This window comes from Bombina bombina, chromosome 3, assembly GCF_027579735.1.
Source record: "Bombina bombina isolate aBomBom1 chromosome 3, aBomBom1.pri, whole genome shotgun sequence".
Taxonomy (NCBI): Eukaryota; Metazoa; Chordata; class Amphibia; order Anura; family Bombinatoridae; genus Bombina; species Bombina bombina.
In genome coordinates, this window is record NC_069501.1 from 1,922,905 (window position 1) to 1,944,908 (window position 22,004).

Consider the following 22,004-nt stretch of genomic DNA (forward strand, 5'->3'; position numbering starts at 1 on the left):
GCAGTAAAATTGTCCCACCCTTTCCATAACATAGCCCATTGGCTTAGGTATTAATCCAATGTTATGGAGAACTGTGGATAATCATCATTTTATGAAAGAAAACAAAATGTATGCTTACCTGATAAATCATCTTCTTTCAGAATAATGATGATGGTCCACAGGCCCTGCCCGTTTCATTGTTTGGGCGATAGTTCTAATGACAACTCTACAGACCCTGCTTTGTCTTTCCTACCTATATGTTTCCTATTCTCTACTCGGCTAAACGTACAACTAAGGAAGAGGTGTGAGGGATTTAAAGCTCTGCTATGGGTTCTTGACTTCCTCCTAGTTGTGGGAAATATATCCCATATGTTATGGAGGACTGTGTACCATTATCATTCCGAATTAAACAATTTATCAGGTAAGCGTACATTTTGTTTTTTTATTAATGTGTTTGCAATGCCAGCTGCAGAGTATAAAAACAGCGTATTTGGGTTTATTTTTGTATACAAAATAGCTGGTTTTGTTCTTTGAAACCACAAACCATTAAAGGGGCAATGTACACTAGATTTCTTTCATGTAATTAGCAAGAGTCCATGAGCTAGTGACGTATGGGATATACATTCCTACCAGGAGGGGCAAAGTTTCCCAAACCTCAAAATGCCTATAAATACACCCCTCACCACACCCACAATTCAGTTTTACAAACTTTGCCTCCGATGGAGGTGGTGAAGTAAGTTTGTGCTAGATTCTACGTTGATATGCGCTCCGCAGCAAGTTGGAGCCCGGTTTTCCTCTCAGCGTGCAGTGAATGTCAGAGGGATGTGAAGAGAGTATTGCCTATTTGAATGCAGTGATCTCCTTCTACGGGGTCTATTTCATAGGTTCTCTGTTATCGGTCGTAGAGATTCATCTCTTACCTCCCTTTTCAGATCGACGATATACTCTTATATATACCATTACCTCTGCTGATTCTCGTTTCAGTACTTGTTTGGCTTTCTACAAACATGTAGATGAGTGTCCTGGGGTAAGTAAATCTTATTTTCTGTGACACTCTAAGCTATGGTTGGGCACTTTGTTTATAAAGTTCTAAATATATGTATTCAAACATTTATTTGCCTTGACTCAGAATGTTCAACTTTCCTTATTTTTCAGACAGTCAGTTTCATATTTGGGATAATGCATTTGAATTAATCATTTTTTTCTTACCTTCAAAAATTTGACACTTTTTTCCCTGTGGGCTGTTAGGCTCGCGGGGGCTGAAAATGCTTCATTTTATTGCGTCATTCTTGGCGCGGACTTTTTGGCGCAAAAATTCTTTTCCATTTCCGGCGTCATACGTGTCGCCGGAAGTTGCGTAATTTTTTTGACGTTATTTTGCGCCAATGATGTCGGCGTTCCGGATGTGGCGTCATTTTGGCGCCAAAAGCATTTAGGCGCCAAATAATGTGGGCGTCTGTTACGGTTACCCTTAGTCTCGCTGAGAGATGGACCGCTTAGTAGCCTGGATTCCTATTGCTGAAGAGGGGAGAAACTGCTCTCCATAGTATTCTATATGAGTCTCGCAAATGTAGAATAATCCCCCTTAGCTGTAGTACAGCTAGGATACCCTTCTGCCCACAAAACGAGTCAACGCTGCGATTGAGGGACAACCAAGAACTGAGGACTGGGATGCCCAGCCTGCTTTTTATTTAGGTTACATGCACACAGGGCACTCCCAGGGGGGAAGCATAAAATCCCCCATCACACATTTAGACAAAGCCCTTGGACAGGCCACCGCAGATAACAAGTACACACAAGAAAACAATTGAGTCCTTCTTATCACCTAGCAGTGAATGCTTATCACAAACTTAATTACAGTACACAATATGCTAGGAAACCTGCCTCAGAAAATAGTTTTCTCAAAACTGAACAGAGTTAACCCTTTATGAAATGATACTTGTTACAGTTTTCTTGGAGCCCTTCTTAGGCGCTGGCTTGGCTGGTTCAGGCATTGCTGCTGGGAAATAAGTTTCTTCACAACAAAATAACTAATGCTTCTGTAACAGTGCTCCCTTTCTGTGGAACACTCTGGCAGACACGGTCTGACCCCTTTTCGGGGCAGACTAAGGCTGTCCAGACCGCTGGTTATGCGGGGCTGAGGTCGGTTTGTCTGGACAACCCGTCGGCGTTGCCATTCTGTTTCCCAGGTCTGTAAGTAATGGTGAAATTGAAGGGTTGCAACGATAAACTCCAACGTAATAGCCTGCCATTATCTCCAGAGACCCGGTTCAGCCACACCAACGGGTTATGGTCGGTGACCAGAGTGAACTCCTGCCCATATAAATAGGGAGTCAATTTCTTTAATGCCCACACCAAAGCCAAACACTCCTTTTCGACCGCTGCATAGCTGACTTCGCGGGGCAGGAGCTTCCGGCTGATGTAGGCAACTGGATGCTCCCCTCCATCTTCGCCTACTTGGCTGAGGACGGCTCCCAGCCCGAACATGGAAGCATCTGTATGGACGATAAAACGTTTGTTAAGGGCTGGAGCCGCCAAGACAGGAGCGTTAATTAGAGCATTTTTGAGAGCCTGGAAAGCCGTTTCACAGTGGGGAGACCACAGGACCTGTCGAGGTAAGTTCTTCTTGGTCAAGTCAGTCAGGGGTTTGGCAAGTGTGCTGTAGTCTGGTACGAACCGTCTATAGTACCCTGCCGTGCCCAGGAAGGCTAGGACCTGAGTCTTAGTGATGGGGGTGGGCCAATTGGCGACAGCTTCTATCTTGGCCGGCTCTGGTCGCTGCTTTCCACACCCCACCCGGTGACCCAGGTACTGTACCTCGGCCATCCCAAAGTGGCATTTTTCTGGCTTCAGAGTCAGGCCAGCAGCCCGGATCTGATCCAGAACCATTCCTATGTGAGCTAAGTGGTCCTCCCATGACTCACTGTGGATCGCTATGTCGTCCAGGTAGGCGCAAGCAAAACTCTGGAAGCCATCCAGGAGCCTATCCACCAAGCGCTGGAATGTAGCTGGGGCATTCTTCATCCCAAACGGCATTACCCTAAACTGATATAAGCCGAATGGGGTGACGAATGCCGACTTGGGGATAGCCTCCGGGGCCAGGGGAATCTGCCAGTAACCTTTGCAGAGGTCAATAGTGGTCAGGTAATTTCCCCTGGCTATACGATCGAGTAGCTCGTCTACCCTGGGCATAGGGTAAGCGTCCGTCACGGTCTTTTCATTGAGCCTCCGATAGTCTACGCAGAACCGGGTGGTCCCATCTTTCTTGGGCACCAAGACAACTGGGGAGGCCCAGGGACTATCGGAGGGCTCAATTACCCTGAGTTGGAGCATCTCATCGATCTCCTTCTTCATTCCTATCCTAACTGCTTCGGGGATTCGGTACGGAGCCTGGCGCAAGGGAGCTTGTCCCGGAGTATCTACCTGGTGGGTGGTTAAAGTAGTGTACCCTGGCTTCGGGGAGAAGGTGAGGTGTTTGGACTGTAGGAGTTGGTTGAGCTGCTCCCTTTCAGTGGGGCTAAGTCGGTCTCCTATCTGAACCTGAGCCACTATACCTGTGGGGAGACTCTTTTCTAATAGGTCTGGAATGGGTAGACTGTCGGGGCCTTCCTGAGGGGAACAACATACGGCCGTCACGTTCTCTGGTCGCTCAAAATATTCCTTGAGCATGTTTACATGGAATGTCTTTCTAAGATTGTTGTCGTGGCAGCTAGCTATCACATAAGTGGTGTCTCCCCTTTTCTCTACGATCTGGTAGGGGCCCTGCCAGGACGCCTGCAATTTGTCTGTCTTCACCGGCTTAAGTACTAACACCTTTTGTCCTATGGTAAAGATTCTCTTTCGGGCCCCCCGATCGTACCATACTTTCTGTCTTCTCTGGGCCGACTGGAGATTAGCCCGCACGGATTTGGCTAATTGCTCCATTCGGTCCCTGAGTTCCAGCACGTATGGCACAATGGGGACACCGTCAGTCTCCATCTCTCCCTCCCAGTGCTCCCGGATCAGGTTTAGGGGTCCCCGTACCTTTCTTCCGTAGAGAAACTCGAAGGGAGAGAACCCTGTCGTTTCCTGGGGCACCTCCCGATAAGCAAAAAGGAGGTGCGGCAGGAAGCGTTCCCAGTCTCGGTATTCCTGAGTGAACGTCTTGAGCATTTGCTTGAGGGTCCCATTGAACCTCTCACACAGCCCGTTCGTCTGGGGGTGGTATGGGGAGCTCAGGAGGGACTTAATTTTGCAAACCTGCCAGAGTTGTTGGGTCAATTCAGCCGTAAATTGGGTGCCTCGGTCGGATAGGATTTCTTTTGGAAATCCTACCCGGGAGAACACCTGTACTAGTGCATTCGCTACCGTATCCGCTTGTATGTTGGATAGGGCGACAGCCTCTGGGTACCTGGTAGCGTAGTCCACTACGGTAAGAATGTAGCGCTTACCGGAGGGACTAGGGGTAGCCAGTGGTCCCACTAGGTCAATAGCAACCCGGCTGAAGGGTTCCTCTACAATGGGCATATTTACTAGATGGGCTTTAGGGTGATCGCCTCGCCTTCCTACTCGTTGACACACATCGCAGGTGTTACAGTAAGTTCTAACGTCAGCGTGTACCCCTGGCCAAAAGAACGTGTGAGTAATGCGGTGTAGGGTACGGGTTACAGCTAGGTGGCCTGCTAAGGGGATGTCGTGGCCTATCTTGAGGATTTCTTGACGGTATTTGTGGGGCACTACCAGCTGTCGCCTACGCTGTCCCCTTTTCTCTGTCCAGCGGTATAGTTTCCCTTTCTTCTGTTATGTGTGATCAGTCCACGGGTCATCATTACTTCTGGGATATAACTCCTCCCCAACAGGAAATGCAAGAGGATTCACCCAGCAGAGCTGCATATAGCTCCTCCCCTCTACGTCAGTCCCAGTCATTCTCTTGCACCCAACGACTAGATAGGATGTGTGAGAGGACTATGGTGATTATACTTAGTTTTTATGACTTCAATCAAAAGTTTGTTATTTTACAATAGCACCGGAGCGTGTTATTACTTCTCTGGCAGAGTTTGAGGAAGAATCTACCAGAGTTTTTTTTACTATGATTTTAACCGGAGTAGTTAAGATCATATTGCTGTTCTCGGCCATCTGAGGGAGGTAAAAGCTTCAGATCAGGGGACAGCGGGCAGATGAATCTGCATTGAGGTATGTAGCAGTTTTTATTTTCTGAATGGAATTGATGAGAAAATCCTGCCATACCGTTATAATGACATGTATGTATACACTTCAGTATTCTGGGGATGGTATTTCACCGGAACTACTCTGTTAAAGGTCACTAATCCTTTTAATAAGTATTTATCATGTTAAACGTTTTTGCTGGAATGTAGAATCGTTTACATTTCTGAGGTACTGAGTGAATAAATATTTGGGCATTATTTTCCACTTGGCAGTTGTTTGGTTTTAATTGTGACAGTTTCGTTTCTCTTCACTGCTGTGTGTGAGGGGGAGGGGCCGTTTTTGGCGCTCTTTGCTACGCATCAAAAAATTCCAGTCAGTTACTCTTATATTTCCTGCATGATCCGGTTCATCTCTGACAGATCTCAGGGGTCTTCAAACTTCTTTGGAGGGAGGTAGATTCTCTCAGCAGAGCTGTGAGAATTTTATATTGACTGTGAATAAAAACGTTGCTCTGTAATTTTTATGTCAAATTTAATTATTGTTATTTTTCTAATGGGAACAAACCTTTGCTAAAAGTTGTGTTGTTTTAAAGTTTGATGCTATAATTGTTTTTTTCAGTTCATTATTTCAACTGTCATTTAGTCATTTAATCATTTAATCGTTTAGTACCTCTTTGAGGCACAGTACGTTTTTGCTAAAAAGAATTATAACCAAGTTGCAAGTTTATTGCTAGTGTGTTAAACATGTCTGACTCAGAGGAAGATATCTGTGTCATTTGTTCCAATGCCAAGGTGGAGCCCAATAGAAATTTATGTACTAACTGTATTGATGCTACTTTAAATAAAAGTCAATCTGTACAATTTGAACAAATTTCACCAAACAGCGAGGGGAGAGTTATGCCGACTAACTCGCCTCACGCGGCAGTACCTGCATCTCCCGCCCGGGAGGTGCGTGATATTATGGCGCCTAGTACATCTGGGCGGCCATTACAGATAACATTACAAGATATGGCTACTGTTATGACTGAAGTTTTGTCTAAATTACCAGAACTAAGAGGCAAGCGTGATCACTCTGGGGTGAGAACAGAGTGCGCTGACAATACTAGGGCCATGTCTGATACTGCGTCACAGCTTGCAGAGCATGAGGACGGAGAGCTTCATTCTGTAGGTGACGGTTCTGATCCAAACAGATTGGATTCAGATATTTCAAATTTTAAATTTAAATTGGAGAACCTCCGTGTATTACTAGGGGAGGTCTTAGCAGCTCTCAATGATTGTAACACCGTTGCAATACCAGAGAAACTGTGTAGGTTGGATAAATACTTTGCGGTACCGGCGAGTACTGACGTTTTTCCTATACCTAAGAGACTAACTGAAATTGTTACTAAGGAGTGGGATAGACCCGGTGTGCCGTTCTCACCCCCTCCAATATTTAGAAAGATGTTTCCAATAGACACCACCACTCGGGACTTATGGCAAACGGTCCCTAAGGTGGAGGGAGCAGTTTCTACTTTAGCTAAGCGTACCACTATCCCGGTGGAGGATAGCTGTGCTTTTTCAGATCCAATGGATAAAAAATTAGAGGGTTACCTTAAGAAAATGTTTGTTCAACAAGGTTTTATATTGCAACCCCTTGCATGTATCGCGCCGATTACGGCTGCGGCAGCATTTTGGATTGAGTCTCTGGAAGAGAACCTTAGTTCATCTACGCTAGACGACATTACGGACAGGCTTAGAGTCCTTAAACTAGCTAATTCATTCATTTCGGAGGCCGTAGTACATTTAACCAAACTTACGGCTAAGAACTCAGGATTCGCCATACAGGCACGTAGGGCGCTGTGGCTAAAATCCTGGTCAGCTGATGTTACTTCTAAGTCCAAATTACTTAATATACCTTTCAAGGGGCAGTCTTTATTTGGGCCCGGTTTGAAAGAAATTATCGCTGACATTACAGGAGGTAAGGGCCACGCCCTACCTCAAGACAAAGCCAAAGCCAAGGCTAGACAGTCTAATTTTCGTCCCTTTCGGAATTTTAAAACAGGAGCAGCATCAACCTCCACTGCACCAAAACAGGAGGGAGCTGTTGCTCGTTACAGGCAAGGCTGGAAGCCTAACCAGTCCTGGAACAAGAGCAAGCAGGCCAGGAAACCTGCTGCTGCCCCAAAGACAGCATGAACCGAGAGCCCCCGATCCGGGACCGGATCTAGTGGGGGGCAGACTTCTCTCTTCGCCCAGGCCTGGGCAAGAGATGTTCAGGATCCCTGGGCGCTAGAGATCATATCTCAGGGATACCTTCTAGACTTCAAATTATCTCCCCCAAGAGGGAGATTTCATCTGTCAAGGTTGTCAACAAACCAGATAAAGAAAGAAGCGTTTCTACGCTGTGTTCAAGATCTGTTATTAATGGGAGTGATCCATCCGGTTCCGCGGTCGGAACAAGGACAAGGGTTCTACTCAAACCTGTTTGTGGTTCCCAAAAAAGAGGGAACTTTCAGGCCAATCTTAGATTTAAAGATTCTAAACAAATTCCTAAGAGTTCCATCGTTCAAAATGAAAACTATTCGGACAATCTTACCCATGATCCAAAAGGGTCAGTACATGACCACAGTGGATTTAAAAGATGCTTACCTTCACATACCGATTCACAAAGATCATCACCGGTATCTAAAGTTTGCCTTCTTAGACAGGCACTACCAGTTTGTAGCTCTTCCATTCGGATTGGCTACGGCTCCAAGAATCTTCACAAAGGTTCTGGGTGCCCTTCTGGCGGTACTAAGACCGCGAGGGATTTCGGTAGCTCCGTACCTAGACGACATTCTAATACAAGCTTCAAGCTTTCAAACTACCAAGTCTCATACAGAGTTAGTTCTGGCATTTCTAAGGTCGCATGGATGGAAAGTGAACGAAAAGAAGAGTTCTCTTTTTCCTCTCACAAGAGTTCCATTCTTGGGGACTCTTATAGATTCTGTAGAAATGAAGATTTACCTGACAGAAGACAGGTTAACAAAGCTTCAAAATGCATGCCGTGTCCTTCATTCCATTCAACACCCGTCAGTAGCTCAATGCATGGAGGTGATCGGCTTAATGGTAGCGGCAATGGACATAGTACCTTTTGCACGCCTACACCTCAGACCGCTGCAATTGTGCATGCTAAGTCAGTGGAATGGGGATTACTCAGATTTGTCCCCTACTCTGAATCTGAATCTAGAGACCAGAAATTCTCTTCTATGGTGGCTTTATCGGCCACACCTGTCCAGGGGGATGCCATTCAGCAGGCCAGACTGGACAATTGTAACAACAGACGCCAGCCTACTAGGTTGGGGCGCTGTCTGGAATTCTCTGAAGGCTCAGGGACTATGGAATCAGGAGGAGAGTCTCCTTCCAATAAACATCCTGGAATTGAGAGCAGTTCTCAATGCCCTTCTGGCTTGGCCCCAATTAACAACTCGGGGGTTCATCAGGTTTCAGTCGGACAACATCACGACTGTAGCTTACATCAACCATCAGGGAGGGACAAGAAGCTCCCTAGCAATGATGGAAGTATCAAAGATAATTCGCTGGGCAGAGTCTCACTCTTGCCACCTGTCAGCAATCCACATCCCGGGAGTGGAGAACTGGGAGGCGGATTTCTTGAGTCGCCAGACTTTTCATCCGGGGGAGTGGGAACTTCATCCGGAGGTCTTTGCCCAAATACTTCGACGTTGGGGCAAACCAGAGATAGATCTCATGGCGTCTCCCCAGAACGCCAAACTTCCTCTCTACGGGTCCAGATCCAGGGATCCGGGAGCGGTTCTGATAGATGCTTTGACAGCACCTTGGAACTTCGGGATGGCTTATGTGTTTCCACCCTTCCCGCTGCTTCCTCGATTGATTGCCAAAATCAAACAGGAGAGAGCATCAGTGATTCTAATAGCGCCTGCATGGCCACGCAGGACTTGGTATGCAGATCTAGTGGACATGTCATCCTGTCCGCCTTGGTCTCTACCTCTAAGACAGGACCTTCTGATACAGGGTCCATTCAAACATCAAAATCTAACTTCTCTGAAGCTGACTGCTTGGAAATTGAACGCTTGATTTTATCAAAACGTGGTTTTTCTGAGTCGGTTATTGATACCCTGATACAGGCTAGGAAGCCTGTTACCAGAAGGATTTACCATAAAATATGGCGTAAATACCTATACTGGTGCGAATCCAAAGGTTACTCCTGGAGTAAGGTTAGGATCGCTAGGATATTGTCCTTTCTACAAGAAGGTTTAGAAAAGGGTTTATCAGCTAGTTCATTAAAGGGACAGATTTCAGCTCTGTCCATCTTGTTACACAGGCGTCTGTCAGAAAATCCAGACGTCCAGGCCTTTTGTCAGGCTTTAGCTAGGATCAAGCCTGTGTTTAAAGCTGTTGCTCCGCCATGGAGTTTAAACTTAGTTCTTAACGTTTTACAGGGTGTTCCGTTTGAACCCCTTCATTCCATTGATATAAAATTGTTATCTTGGAAAGTTCTGTTTTTAATGGCTATTTCCTCGGCTCGAAGAGTCTCTGAGTTATCAGCCTTACATTGTGATTCTCCTTATCTGATTTTTCACTCAGACAAGGTAGTTCTGCGTACTAAACCTGGGTTCTTACCTAAGGTAGTCACTAACAGGAATATCAATCAAGAGATTGTTGTTCCATCCTTGTGTCCAAATCCTTCTTCAAAGAAGGAACGTCTTCTACACAATCTGGATGTAGTTCGTGCCCTCAAGTTCTACTTGCAGGCAACTAAAGATTTTCGCCAAACTTCTTCCCTGTTTGTCGTTTATTCTGGACAGAGGAGAGGTCAAAAAGCTTCTGCTACCTCTCTCTCTTTTTGGCTTCGTAGCATAATACGTTTAGCCTATGAGACTGCTGGACAGCAGCCTCCTGAAAGAATTACAGCTCACTCCACTAGAGCTGTGGCTTCCACTTGGGCCTTTAAGAATGAGGCCTCTGTTGAACAGATTTGCAAGGCTGCAACTTGGTCTTCGCTTCATACTTTTTCCAAATTTTACAAATTTGACACTTTTGCTTCTTCGGAGGCTATTTTTGGGAGAAAGGTTCTTCAGGCAGTGGTTCCTTCTGTATAATGAGCCTGCCTATCCCTCCCGTCATCCGTGTACTTTTGCTTTGGTATTGGTATCCCAGAAGTAATGATGACCCGTGGACTGATCACACATAACAGAAGAAAACATAATTTATGCTTACCTGATAAATTCCTTTCTTCTGTTGTGTGATCAGTCCACGGCCCGCCCTGTTTTAAGGCAGGTAAATATCTTTTAAATTATACTCCAGTCACCACTTCACCCTTGGTTACTCCTTTCTCGTTGATTCTTGGTCGAATGACTGGGACTGACGTAGAGGGGAGGAGCTATATGCAGCTCTGCTGGGTGAATCCTCTTGCATTTCCTGTTGGGGAGGAGTTATATCCCAGAAGTAATGATGACCCGTGGACTGATCACACAACAGAAGAAAGGAATTTATCAGGTAAGCATAAATTATGTTTTTTCCCATAAGAATGTTTCATTATCTGCCCCGCCCCCTCCGGTCTCTGCTCGTTCCCGGTACTTTTGTAAGGTCGGGTCAGTCTTAGACTCTGTCTCGAAAGCATCTGGGGTGTCCCAGGGTATGGGGCCTAACATGTCAGGCAAGGTCGGGGTAGGTCTTACCTGTGTCTCCCGCCCTGGTGAGAGTTCTCGCTCCGTCCGGGCTTGGGCCCGTGTAGTCACTGGGTCCGCCTCGTTGTTGCATACTGGAGCATAGGCAGAAGTCATGGGGCCCAAATCATTGACCAGTAGTACTTCGGCAGGTAAATTATCCATTATGCCCACGTTCACAGCCCCCTTTCCCGCTCCCCAATCAAGATGCACTTTAGCTGTTGGAATTTTGTACACATCCCCCCCCGCCACTCTAACGGCCACAGTCTGTCCAGATCGCTTGTGCTCCGGCACCAAATGACTCTGTACCAGCGTGATAGTAGCCCCTGTGTCTCTCAATCCCTCGGTAGATCGCCCCTCGAGCCATACCTTCTGCCGATGGTGCTGGCGGTTATCTGAGGCAGCATATACAGGGTCCGCCTCGTGAAGCGGCCCCAAATATTCCTCCATAGGGGCCTCTTGGTTAACACAGAGGGTCCGGGCCGGACGATATGCCCCAGAGGGGTAATTGTAATTCCTGGGTGTCTGGTGCGTATTAAGGGGGCAGCTAGCCATGAAATGCCCTGGTTGCTTGCATCGGTGGCAAGTCGGTCTGGGACGCTCAGAGCTGTTATTGGGTGGTCCTGAGTTTCGGGCGGGCCCTGCGGGCACCGGGGCTCGGAATTCAGCACGAGGGGGTGCACGGTAAACCTCTCTGGGTTCGTGAAGACGGGAGTCATAATGTTCATCGGCCAATTTGGCTGCTTCTTCTAAGGTAGAAGGTCGCCTGTCTCGCAGCCATTCCTTCCCTTGCTGTTCCATGCCATTATAAAAATGTTCTAAGAGAAACAATTGTAAAATTTCCTCACCAGTCACCGCTTTACTTCCGCTCATCCAGTGATTTGCCGCTCTCCGCATTCGGTGCGCCCATTCCATATGGGTATCGTTAGGCTTCTTTTTCGTGCCCCGAAACTGTCGGCGATACGCGTCCGGAGTTACTGCGTACCGTCGCAACAGTGTCTCCTTAACTAGCTCATACTGTGTCACTTCCTCAGCACCCAGAGTACGAAAGGCTTCCAGGGCTCGCCCGGATAGTTTCCCAGACAATATCGTGGGCCACTCCCTGTTGGGAATCTGGTGCAGGGCACATTGCCTTTCGAAGTCCGCCAAATATTCATCAATCCCTGTCTCGCTCTCTAGGAAGGGTCGAAATGCCGCATAGGGTATCTTGGGCCTCCCAGCATTTTCGACAGGGATGATTACCTGCGGGGCTTCAGCATTGCGGTGTGCGTTCGCTAGGTTGAGTTCGTGGGCTCGAGTCTCTCGTATATCCTTGTCCGCTTCCGCCATCAACTGCTGTACCAATTCCATGGAGGGGTTCGGCCCGTACAGTGAGAGCCTCTCCCGAACAATCCTGGTTTTTTCGTCACTAATCGTGGTCGGTGTTTCCGCCATTGTGAAGCTCTGATCCAGTTCGGTCAATTCTGCGATCAGCTCTCTCCTCGGCCGGTTGCTGCCGTACCCCCCTCTGCTTTCAAGTAAATCCTTTAGGGTTGTACGCTTCAATTTTTCGTAAGCGCTCTCCATCCGTTCTGTACCTCTCCTAGGAAATCCAGGAAAAATCCCACCGCTGCCGCCAAATGTTACGGTTACCCTTAGTCTCGCTGAGAGATGGACCGCTTAGTAGCCTGGATTCCTATTGCTGAAGAGGGGAGAAACTGCTCTCCATAGTATTCTATATGAGTCTCGCAAATGTAGAATAATCCCCCTTAGCTGTAGTACAGCTAGGATACCCTTCTGCCCACAAAACGAGTCAACGCTGCGATTGAGGGACAACCAAGAACTGAGGACTGGGATGCCCAGCCTGCTTTTTATTTAGGTTACATGCACACAGGGCACTCCCAGGGGGGAAGCATAAAATCCCCCATCACACATTTAGACAAAGCCCTTGGACAGGCCACCGCAGATAACAAGTACACACAAGAAAACAATTGAGTCCTTCTTATCACCTAGCAGTGAATGCTTATCACAAACTTAATTACAGTACACAATATGCTAGGAAACCTGCCTCAGAAAATAGTTTTCTCAAAACTGAACAGAGTTAACCCTTTATGAAATGATACTTGTTACAGTTTTCTTGGAGCCCTTCTTAGGCGCTGGCTTGGCTGGTTCAGGCATTGCTGCTGGGAAATAAGTTTCTTCACAACAAAATAACTAATGCTTCTGTAACAGCGTCTGATTTGGCGCTAAAAAATATGGGCGTCGCTTTTATCTCCACATTATTTAAGTCTCATTTTTTTATTGCTTCTGGTTGCTAGAAGTTTGTTCTTGGCATTCTTTCCCATTCCTGAAACTGTCATTTAAGGAATTTGATCAATTTTGCTTTATATGTTGTTTTTTCTCTTACATATTGCAAGATGTCTCACGTTGCATCTGAGTCAGAAGATACTACAGGAAAATCGCTGTCTAGTGCTGGATCTACCAAAGCTAAGTGTATCTGCTGTAAATTTTTGGTAGCTATTCCTCCGGCTGTTGTTTGTATTGATTGTCATGACAAACTTGTTAATGCAGATAATATTTCCTTTAGTAAAGTACCATTGCCTGTTGCAGTTCCTTCAACATCTAAGGTGCAGAATGTTCCTGATAACATAAGAGATTTTGTTTCTGAATCCATAAAGAAGGCTATGTCTGTTATTTCTCCTTCTAGTAAACGTAAAAAATCTTTTAAAACTTCTCTCCCTACAGATGAATTTTTAAATGAACATCATCATTCTGATTCTGATGACTCTTCTGGTTCAGAGGATTCTGTCTCAGAGGTTGATGCTGATAAATCTTCATATTTATTTAAAATGGAATTTATTCGTTCTTTACTTAAAGAAGTACTAATTGCTTTAGAAATAGAGGATTCTGGTCCTCTTGATACTAATTCTAAACGTTTGGATAAGGTATTTAAAGCTCCTGTGGTTATTCCAGAAGTTTTTCCTGTTCCTAATGCTATTTCTGCAGTAATTTCCAAAGAATGGGATAAATTGGGTAATTCATTTACTCCTTCTAAACGTTTTAAGCAATTATATCCTGTGCCGTCTGACAGATTAGAATTTTGGGACAAAATCCCTAAAGTTGATGGGGCTATTTCTACCCTTGCTAAACGTACTACTATTCCTACGTCAGATGGTACTTCGTTTAAGGATCCTTTAGATAGGAAAATTTAATCCTTTCTAAGAAAAGCTTATCTGTGTTCAGGTAATCTTCTTAGACCTGCTATATCTTTGGCTGATGTTGCTGCAGCTTCAACTTTTTGGTTGGAAACTTTAGCGCAACAAGTAACACATCATGATTCTCATGATATTATTATTCTTCTTCAGCATGCTAATAATTTTATCTGTGATGCCATTTTTTATATTATCAGAGTTGATGTCAGGTTTATGTCTCTAGCTATTTTAGCTAGAAGAGCTTTATGGCTTAAAACTTGGAATGCTGATATGGCTTCTAAATCAACTCTACTTTCTATTTCTTTCCAGGGTAACAAATTATTTGGTTCTCAGTTGGATTCTATTATTTCAACTGTTACTGGTGGGAAAGGCACTTTTTTACCACAGGATAAAAAATCTAAAGGGAAAAAACAGGGCTAATAATCGTTTTCGTTCCTTTCGTTTCAACAAAGAACAAAAGCCTGATCCTTCATCCTCAGGAGCAGTTTCAGTTTGGAAACCATCTCCAGTCTGGAATAAATCCAAGCCAGCTAGAAAGGCAAAGCCTGCTTCTAAGTCCACATGAAGGTGCGGCCCTCATTCCAGCTCAGCTGGTAGGGGGCAGGTTACATTTTTTCAAGGAAATTTGGATCAATTCTGTTCACAATCCTTGGATTCAGAACATTGTTTCAGAAGGGTACAGAATTGGTTTCAAGATGAGACCTCCTGCAAAGAGATTTTTTCTTTCCCGTGTCCCAGTAAATCCAGTAAAAGCTCAAGCATTTCTGAATTGTGTTTCAGATCTAGAGTTGACTGGAGTAATTATGCCAGTTCCAGTTCCGGAACAGGGGATGGGGTTTTATTCAAATCTCTTCATTGTACCAAAGAAGGAGAATTCCTTCAGACCAGTTCTGGATCTAAAAATATTGAATCGTTATGTAAGGATACCAACGTTCAAGATGGTAACTGTAAGGACTATCTTGCCTTTTGTTCAGCAAGGGAATTATATGTCCACAATAGATTTACAGGATGCATATCTGCATATTCCGATTCATCCAGATCATTATCAGTTCCTGAGATTCTCTTTTCTGGACAAGCATTACCAGTTTGTGGCTCTGCCGTTTGGCCTAGCTACAGCTCCAAGAATTTTTACAAAGGTTCTCGGTGCCCTTCTGTCTGTAATCAGAGAACAGGGTATTGTGGTATTTCCTTATTTGGACGATATCTTGGTACTTGCTCAGTCTTTACATTTAGCAGAATCTCATACGAATCGACTTGTGTTGTTTCTTCAAGATCATGGTTGGAGGATCAATTTACCAAAAAGTTCATTGATTCCTCAGACAAGGGTAACCTTTCTGGGTTTCCAGATGGATTCAGTGTCCATGACTCTGTCTTTAACAGACAAGAGACGTCTAAAATTAATTACAGTTTGTCGAAACCTTCAGTCACAATCATTCCCTTCGGTAGCCTTATGCATGGAAATTCTAGGTCTTATGACTGCTGCATCGGACGCGATCCCCTTTGCTCGTTTTCACATGCGACCTCTTCAGCTCTGTATGTTGAATCAATGGTGCAAGGATTACACAAAGATATCTCAATTAATATCTTTAAAACCGATTGTTCGACACTCTCTAACGTGGTGGACAAATCACCATCGTTTAATTCAGGGGGCTTCTTTTGTGCTTCCGACCTGGACTGTAATTTCAACAGATGCAAGTCTCACAGGTTGGGGAGCTGTGTGGGGATCTCTGACGGCACAAGGAGTTTGGGAATCTCAGGAGGTGAGATTACCGATCAATATTTTGGAACTCCGTGCAATTTTCAGAGCTCTTCAGTTTTGGCCTCTTCTGAAGAGAGAATCGTTAATTTGTTTTCAGACAGACAATGTCACAACTGTGGCATACATCAATCATCAAGGAGGGACTCACAGTCCTCTAGCTATGAAAGAAGTATCTTGAATTTTGGTTAGGGCGGAATCCAGCTCCTGTCTACTCTCTGCGGTTCATATCCCAGGTATAGACAATTGGGAAGCGGATTATCTCAGTCGCCAAACGTTGCATCCGGGCGAATGGTCTCTTCACCCAGAGGTATTTCTTCAGATTGTTCAAATGTGGGAACTTCCAGAAATAGATCTGATGGCGTCTCATCTAAACAAGAAACTTCCCAGGTATCTGTCCAGATCCCGGGATCCTCAGGCGGAGGCAGTGGACGCATTATCACTTCCTTGGAAGTATCATCCTGCCTATATCTTTCCGCCTCTAGTTCTTCTTCCAAGAGTAATCTCCAAGATTCTGAAGGAATGCTCGTTTGTTCTGCTGGTAGCTCCAGCATGGCCTCACAGGTTTTGGTATGCGGATCTTGTCCGGATGGCCTCTTGCCAACCGTGGACTCTTCCGTTAAGACCAGACCTTCTGTCTCAAGGTCCTTTTTTCCATCAGGATCTGAAATCCTTAAATTTAAAGGTATGGAGATTGAACGCTTAATTCTTGGTCAAAGAGGTTTCTCTGACTCTGTGATTAATACTATGTTACAGGCTCGTAAATCTGTATCTAGAGTGATATATTATAGAGTCTGGAAGACTTATATTTCTTGGTGTCTTTCTCATCATTTTTCTTGGCATTCTTTTAGAATACCGAGAGTATTACAGTTTCTTCAGGATGGTTTAGATAAGGGTTTGTCTGCAAGTTCCTTGAAAGGACAAATCTCTGCTCTTTCTGTTCTTTTTCACAGAAAGATTGCTATTCTTCCTGATATTCATTGTTTTGTTCAAGCTTTGGTTCGTATAAAGCCTGTCATTAAGTCAATTTCTCCTCCTTGGAGTTTGAATTTGGTTCTGGGGAAAGTTTTGTTCCTTTTGGCCATCTCTTCTGCCAGAAGAGTTTCTGAATTATCTGCTCTTTCTTGTGAGTCTCCTTTTCTGATTTTTCATCAGGATAAGGCGGTGTTGCGAACTTCTTTTGAATTTTTACCTAAAGTTGTGAATTCCAACAACATTAGTAGAGAAATTGTGGTTCCTTCATTATGTCCTAATCCTAAGAATTCTAAGGAGAAATCGTTGCATTCTTTGGATGTTGTTAGAGCTTTGAAATATTATGTTGAAGCTACTAAATCTTTCCGAAAGACTTCTAGTCTATTTGTTATCTTTTCCGGTTCTAGAAAAGGCCAGAAAGCTTCTGCCATTTCTTTGGCATCTTGGTTGAAATCTTTAATTCATCTTGCCTATGTTGAGTCGGGTAAAACTCCGCCTCAGAAAATTACAGCTCATTCTACTAGGTCAGTTTCTACTTCCTGGGCGTTTAGGAATGAAGCTTCGGTTGATCAGATTTGCAAAGCAGCAACTTGGTCCTCTTTGCATACTTTTACTAAATTCTACCATTTTGATGTATTTTCTTCTTCTGAAGCAGTTTTTGGTAGAAAAGTACTTCAGGCAGCGGTTTCAGTTTGAATCTTCTGCTTATGTTTTTCATTAAACTTTATTTTGGGTGTGGATTATTTTCAGCAGGAATTGGCTGTCTTTATTTTGTCTTTCCCTCTCTAGTGACTCTTGTGTGGAAAGATCCACATCTTGGGTAGTCATTATCCCATACGTCACTAGCTCATGGACTCTTGCTAATTACATGAAAGAAAACATAATTTATGTAAGAACTTACCTGATAAATTCATTTCTTTCATATTAGCAAGAGTCCATGAGGCCCGCACTTTTTTTGTGGTGGTTATGATTTTGTATAAAGCACAATTATTCCAATTCCTTATTTTATATGCTTTCACACTTTTTTATCACCCCACTTCTTGGCTATTCGTTAAACTGAATTGTGGGTGTGGTGAGGGGTGTATTTATAGGCATTTTGAGGTTTGGGAAACTTTGCCCCTCCTGGTAGGAATGTATATCCCATACGTCACTAGCTCATGGACTCTTGCTAATATGAAAGAAATGAATTTATCAGGTAAGTTCTTACATAAATTATGTTTTTTCTTTGCATAAATGTTTTGTAGATGATCCATTTATATAGCCCACCTGGGAGTGATTTTGTAACAATGTATGGTTTTGCTAATTTTCAGACTCCTAACCAAATCCTAAAGTTTTAGATGTTTACTGTCTACAGATCTCTGCTTGCTCACTTTAAATGTATTGAGCTTGCAGGGAAATCAGATCTAATTTAACACTTTAAGTACATACATCATTTTTTTTATATTATGTCATTAGAGAGAGCAAATACAAATTATTATTTTATTGCTTCTCTCTCCTACTGGGAGGGTCATTTCTTATGCAGGCTATTTTCTAAAGCTTATACTTAGTACAGAAACTTATAGTATAGGTAGGGATAACACAGGCAAAATCTGCTATTTCAATTAGCTAACTGTTTAATACACTCCAGCAGGTAAAATAGTTAATTTGGAACAAATTTAGGGTACACTTTCCCTTTAATTTCTGTTTTTTTATTTTTCTCCTTTGTGGAAATAGCTTCAACTTGAGGGGGGCTTTGCCATGTTTTGGATTATGGTAGTTACAGGAATGTGTGAAAGAGAGAACTACTTGGACATTTTTTTAACCTGTATTAATTAGTAACTGTGAAAACGGAGACAATTGTAACAGAATCACAAGGGGATAAGCACAAGCACGTTTAATCCGTATCTGGTGCACAATATGACTTATAAGCACTTGTGTAAAACTGATACAGATCTTCTAGACTGCGTGAGGTGAGCACTATTAGTAGGATTTATTCACTATCATCTTGCTCTTTCTCTGGTTTCTTAGGGGGCAGAAGTTGATGACCTGGAGATGCTGAATTTGCTGGAGAACAGTGAAAATGACCACAGCCCTCATGTATCTGAGATGCCACAGACGGTTGTTCAGGAACGTGTATGCTACAAGCATGAGAGGGCCATCCCCATACAGGACACTGTTCAAGCTTTGGACATCCGTGAAGAAGGTGATTTAATATAAAGGCACTGGGTCTATCTCTTCCCAAAGAACTGCTATTGTTTGGAGTTACTGTACTGTCAAGGTCAGACAGCTTGTGTGTGGTCCTACTGAGACTATAAGACAGCAAGTATGTGGTCCTACTGTAGAAATCGGACATCTGGTGTGTAGAGGTCAAATGGCCAGTGTATTGTTGTTCTATAAAGGGACGTGCTATTACACAACCCTTTTAATTTCTGCTAGAATTCTCTTGTAACCATTTCCTCTGTCTCCATTTTGTCTGCCTGTAATCATCTTATCAGATGCTCTGTATAACTTTAATGCATCCTGCCACCACCCCCTCTAATTTGCAAGTGTGTAACTCCTGTCTGGCTAGCTAGACTGCTTGTAACAGCTGCATATAATCAGTTCATTACACGCACCGCTACATACAGCAGGCCTAAGGCTCAATTGAGCTGTGGCTCTCTGATTCTAACTGGCTCTTTATTAGAAGTGGCAGTTAGTCACTAGAGTTAGAAACTGGAGGTGAAAACTGCAGTCCCACTAACAGGTAAACTCACTAACTATGCTCTCCATGTCTTTTCTGCCCTTCTCCTAAAACTCACTGCATATCCCTATAACAACTAACCCCACACTATCCATATCTCACCCTCCCTTCTCTCATCCCCTATGGTGTCCGCTCATGAACTAGTCTGTCTCCTTAAAAATACTTCCCCCTCTAACTCTCCTGTGTCTAATCATACCCGCTCCTACAAGTCTCACTCTCACCTTCTGTCACTCTCACTGCTACTACTGCTTGCTGCTGGTGACGTCTCTCCTGTGTCTAGTCATACACGCTCCTACAAGTCTCACTCTCACCTTCTGTCACTCTCACTGCTACTACTGCTTGCTGCTGGTGATGTCTCTCCTGTGTCTAATCATACCGCTCCTACAAGTCTCACTCTCACCTTCTGTCACTCTCACTGCTACTACTGCTTGCTGCTGGTGACGTCTCTCCTGTGTCTAATCATACACGCTCCTACAAGTCTCACTCTCACCTTCTGTCCCTCTCACTGCTACTACTGCTTGCTGCTGGTGATGTCTCTCCTGTGTATAATCATACCCGCTCCTACAAGTCTCACTCTCACCTTCTGTCACTCTCACTGCTACTACTGCTTGCTGCTGGTGATGTCTCTCCTGTGTCTAATCATATGCGCTCCTACAAGTCTCACTCTTACCTTCTGTCACTCTCACTGCTACTACTGCTTGCTGCTGGTGATGTCTTTCCTGTGTCTAATCATATGCGCTCCTACAAGTCTCACTCTTACCTTCTGTCACTCTCACTGCTACTACTGCTTGCTGCTGGTGACATCTCTCCTGTGTCTAATCATACCCGCTCCTACAAGTCTCACTCTTACCTTCTGTCACTCTCACTGCTACTACTGCTTGCTACTGGTGACGTCTCTCCTAACCCTTGCCCTACAGCAATCACCACACTTTTAAACTCTCGCTCAGTCTGTAGGTCACGCAATACCAACAATCTCATCTTCATTAACCCACATCGCTTATCCCCTCTCTTTTCTTGTGCCCTCTGGAATGCTCGCTCTGTCTGTAACAAACTTACAACTGTTCACAACCTGTTTGTTTCCAATGCTTTCAATCTTTTGGCAATTACTGAAACCTGGCTATCTTCCTGACACTGCTTCCATTGCCGCTCTCATGGTGGTCTTCATTTTAGCCACACACCTAGGCCAGGTGAGAGACATTGTGGCATCTTACTCTCCCCTCCTGCTCCTATTTGTACTTATCTCCATTTCCATATCTCTTCTTTTTTTTCCCTTTGAAGTCCTCTGCATTCGCCTGTTCTCCCCCCTCTCTCTGAGTGGCGGTTATCTATCTCCCCCCCCTGGACCAACCTCCCAATTCCTTGACAACTTTTCTGCCTGGCTTCCTTAATTTCTCTCTACAAATACACCTACTCTAATTCTGGGGGACTTCAACATCCCCATTGACAACCCATCTGCCCCTGCTGCCTCTAAACTCCTCTCACTCACTAACTCCTTCGGCCTCTCACAATCCACATTATTCCCTACCCACCGAGATGGACACTCTATTGATCTGATATTCTCCTATCTCTGCTGTCTCTCTGATGTTGCCTGTCACCCATTTCCCATTTCAAACCACCATCTGCTGACCTTTAATCTTAATATACAGGCTAAACCTACTTCTTCCCCTCGCCCCCGCACCTGTAGAAATCTGTACACTGTGGACCCTCCCCAACTCTCCAACCTTATTCAAATATGCCTCCCCCACACTTCCACGATATCCTGCCCTAACCTTGCTATAACCCACAATAACAATACTCTCTCCTCTGCACTTGACACTCTCGCTCTGCCCCAACTTCGCAAAGCCCCGCGTCGTCAGCTCCAGCCCTGGCACTCCCAGCGCAAACACCTGGAGGAAATCCTGCTCTGAACCTGATTGTATGCACTATAAGTTCATCTTTTACTCTTACATCTCTGCCCTTCACTTATCTAAGCAAACCTACTTCTCTTCTCTTATATCCTCTCACTCCTCAAACCCTAAAAGACTCTTCTCCATTTTCAACTCTCTCCTCTACCCGCCTGCACCACCCCCCTCATCTGCATTCATTGCTCAAGACCTGGCTGACTACTTTTTCAATAAGGAGACTAAATACACACAGGGAGAAGCACACTCGCAGGAACGAACAACTGTCTCAATACTATTGTTAGCCTGTTCTATGGCGATTTACCACCTGGGTGCAGCTTCTTTTAGCCCAGTAGTCTGATCCCGCCTATTACGGTCAGTCCAGCGCCGAAATACCAGGCAATTCCTCTCTGAACAAGGAACACAGCAACCCCAGACAATCGTTTTGGCCTTCGTTGGGCCTCGTCAGTGAGGTGTAGCCATATTCCTCTAAGCACACTGAGCAAGGAGTCCACGTCTGGTTTCCCCTTTTTCCCATAGGGAGACTAAATACACACAGAGAGAAGCACACTCACAGGAACGAACAGCTGGCTCAATACTATTGTTAGCCTGTTCTATGGCGATTTACCACCTGGGTGCAGCTTCTTTTAGCCCAGTAATGCTTTTCACAGAAAAGAACGTTCCTGTAGTATATCAG

General features: G+C 44.6%; 1 protein-coding gene across 1 annotated transcript in view; it reads left to right on the top strand.

Moving 5' to 3' along the window:
- LOC128652176 (ATP-dependent DNA helicase Q4) overlaps window positions 1–22,004 on the top strand; it is a 394,067-nt gene that overhangs the window by 198,209 nt on the left and 173,854 nt on the right. Inside the window, exon 3 of the mRNA XM_053705114.1 lies at window positions 18,716–18,890. Within this exon, the coding sequence (XP_053561089.1) occupies window positions 18,716–18,890 (175 nt within the window). The remainder of the gene's footprint in view (window positions 1–18,715; window positions 18,891–22,004) is intronic.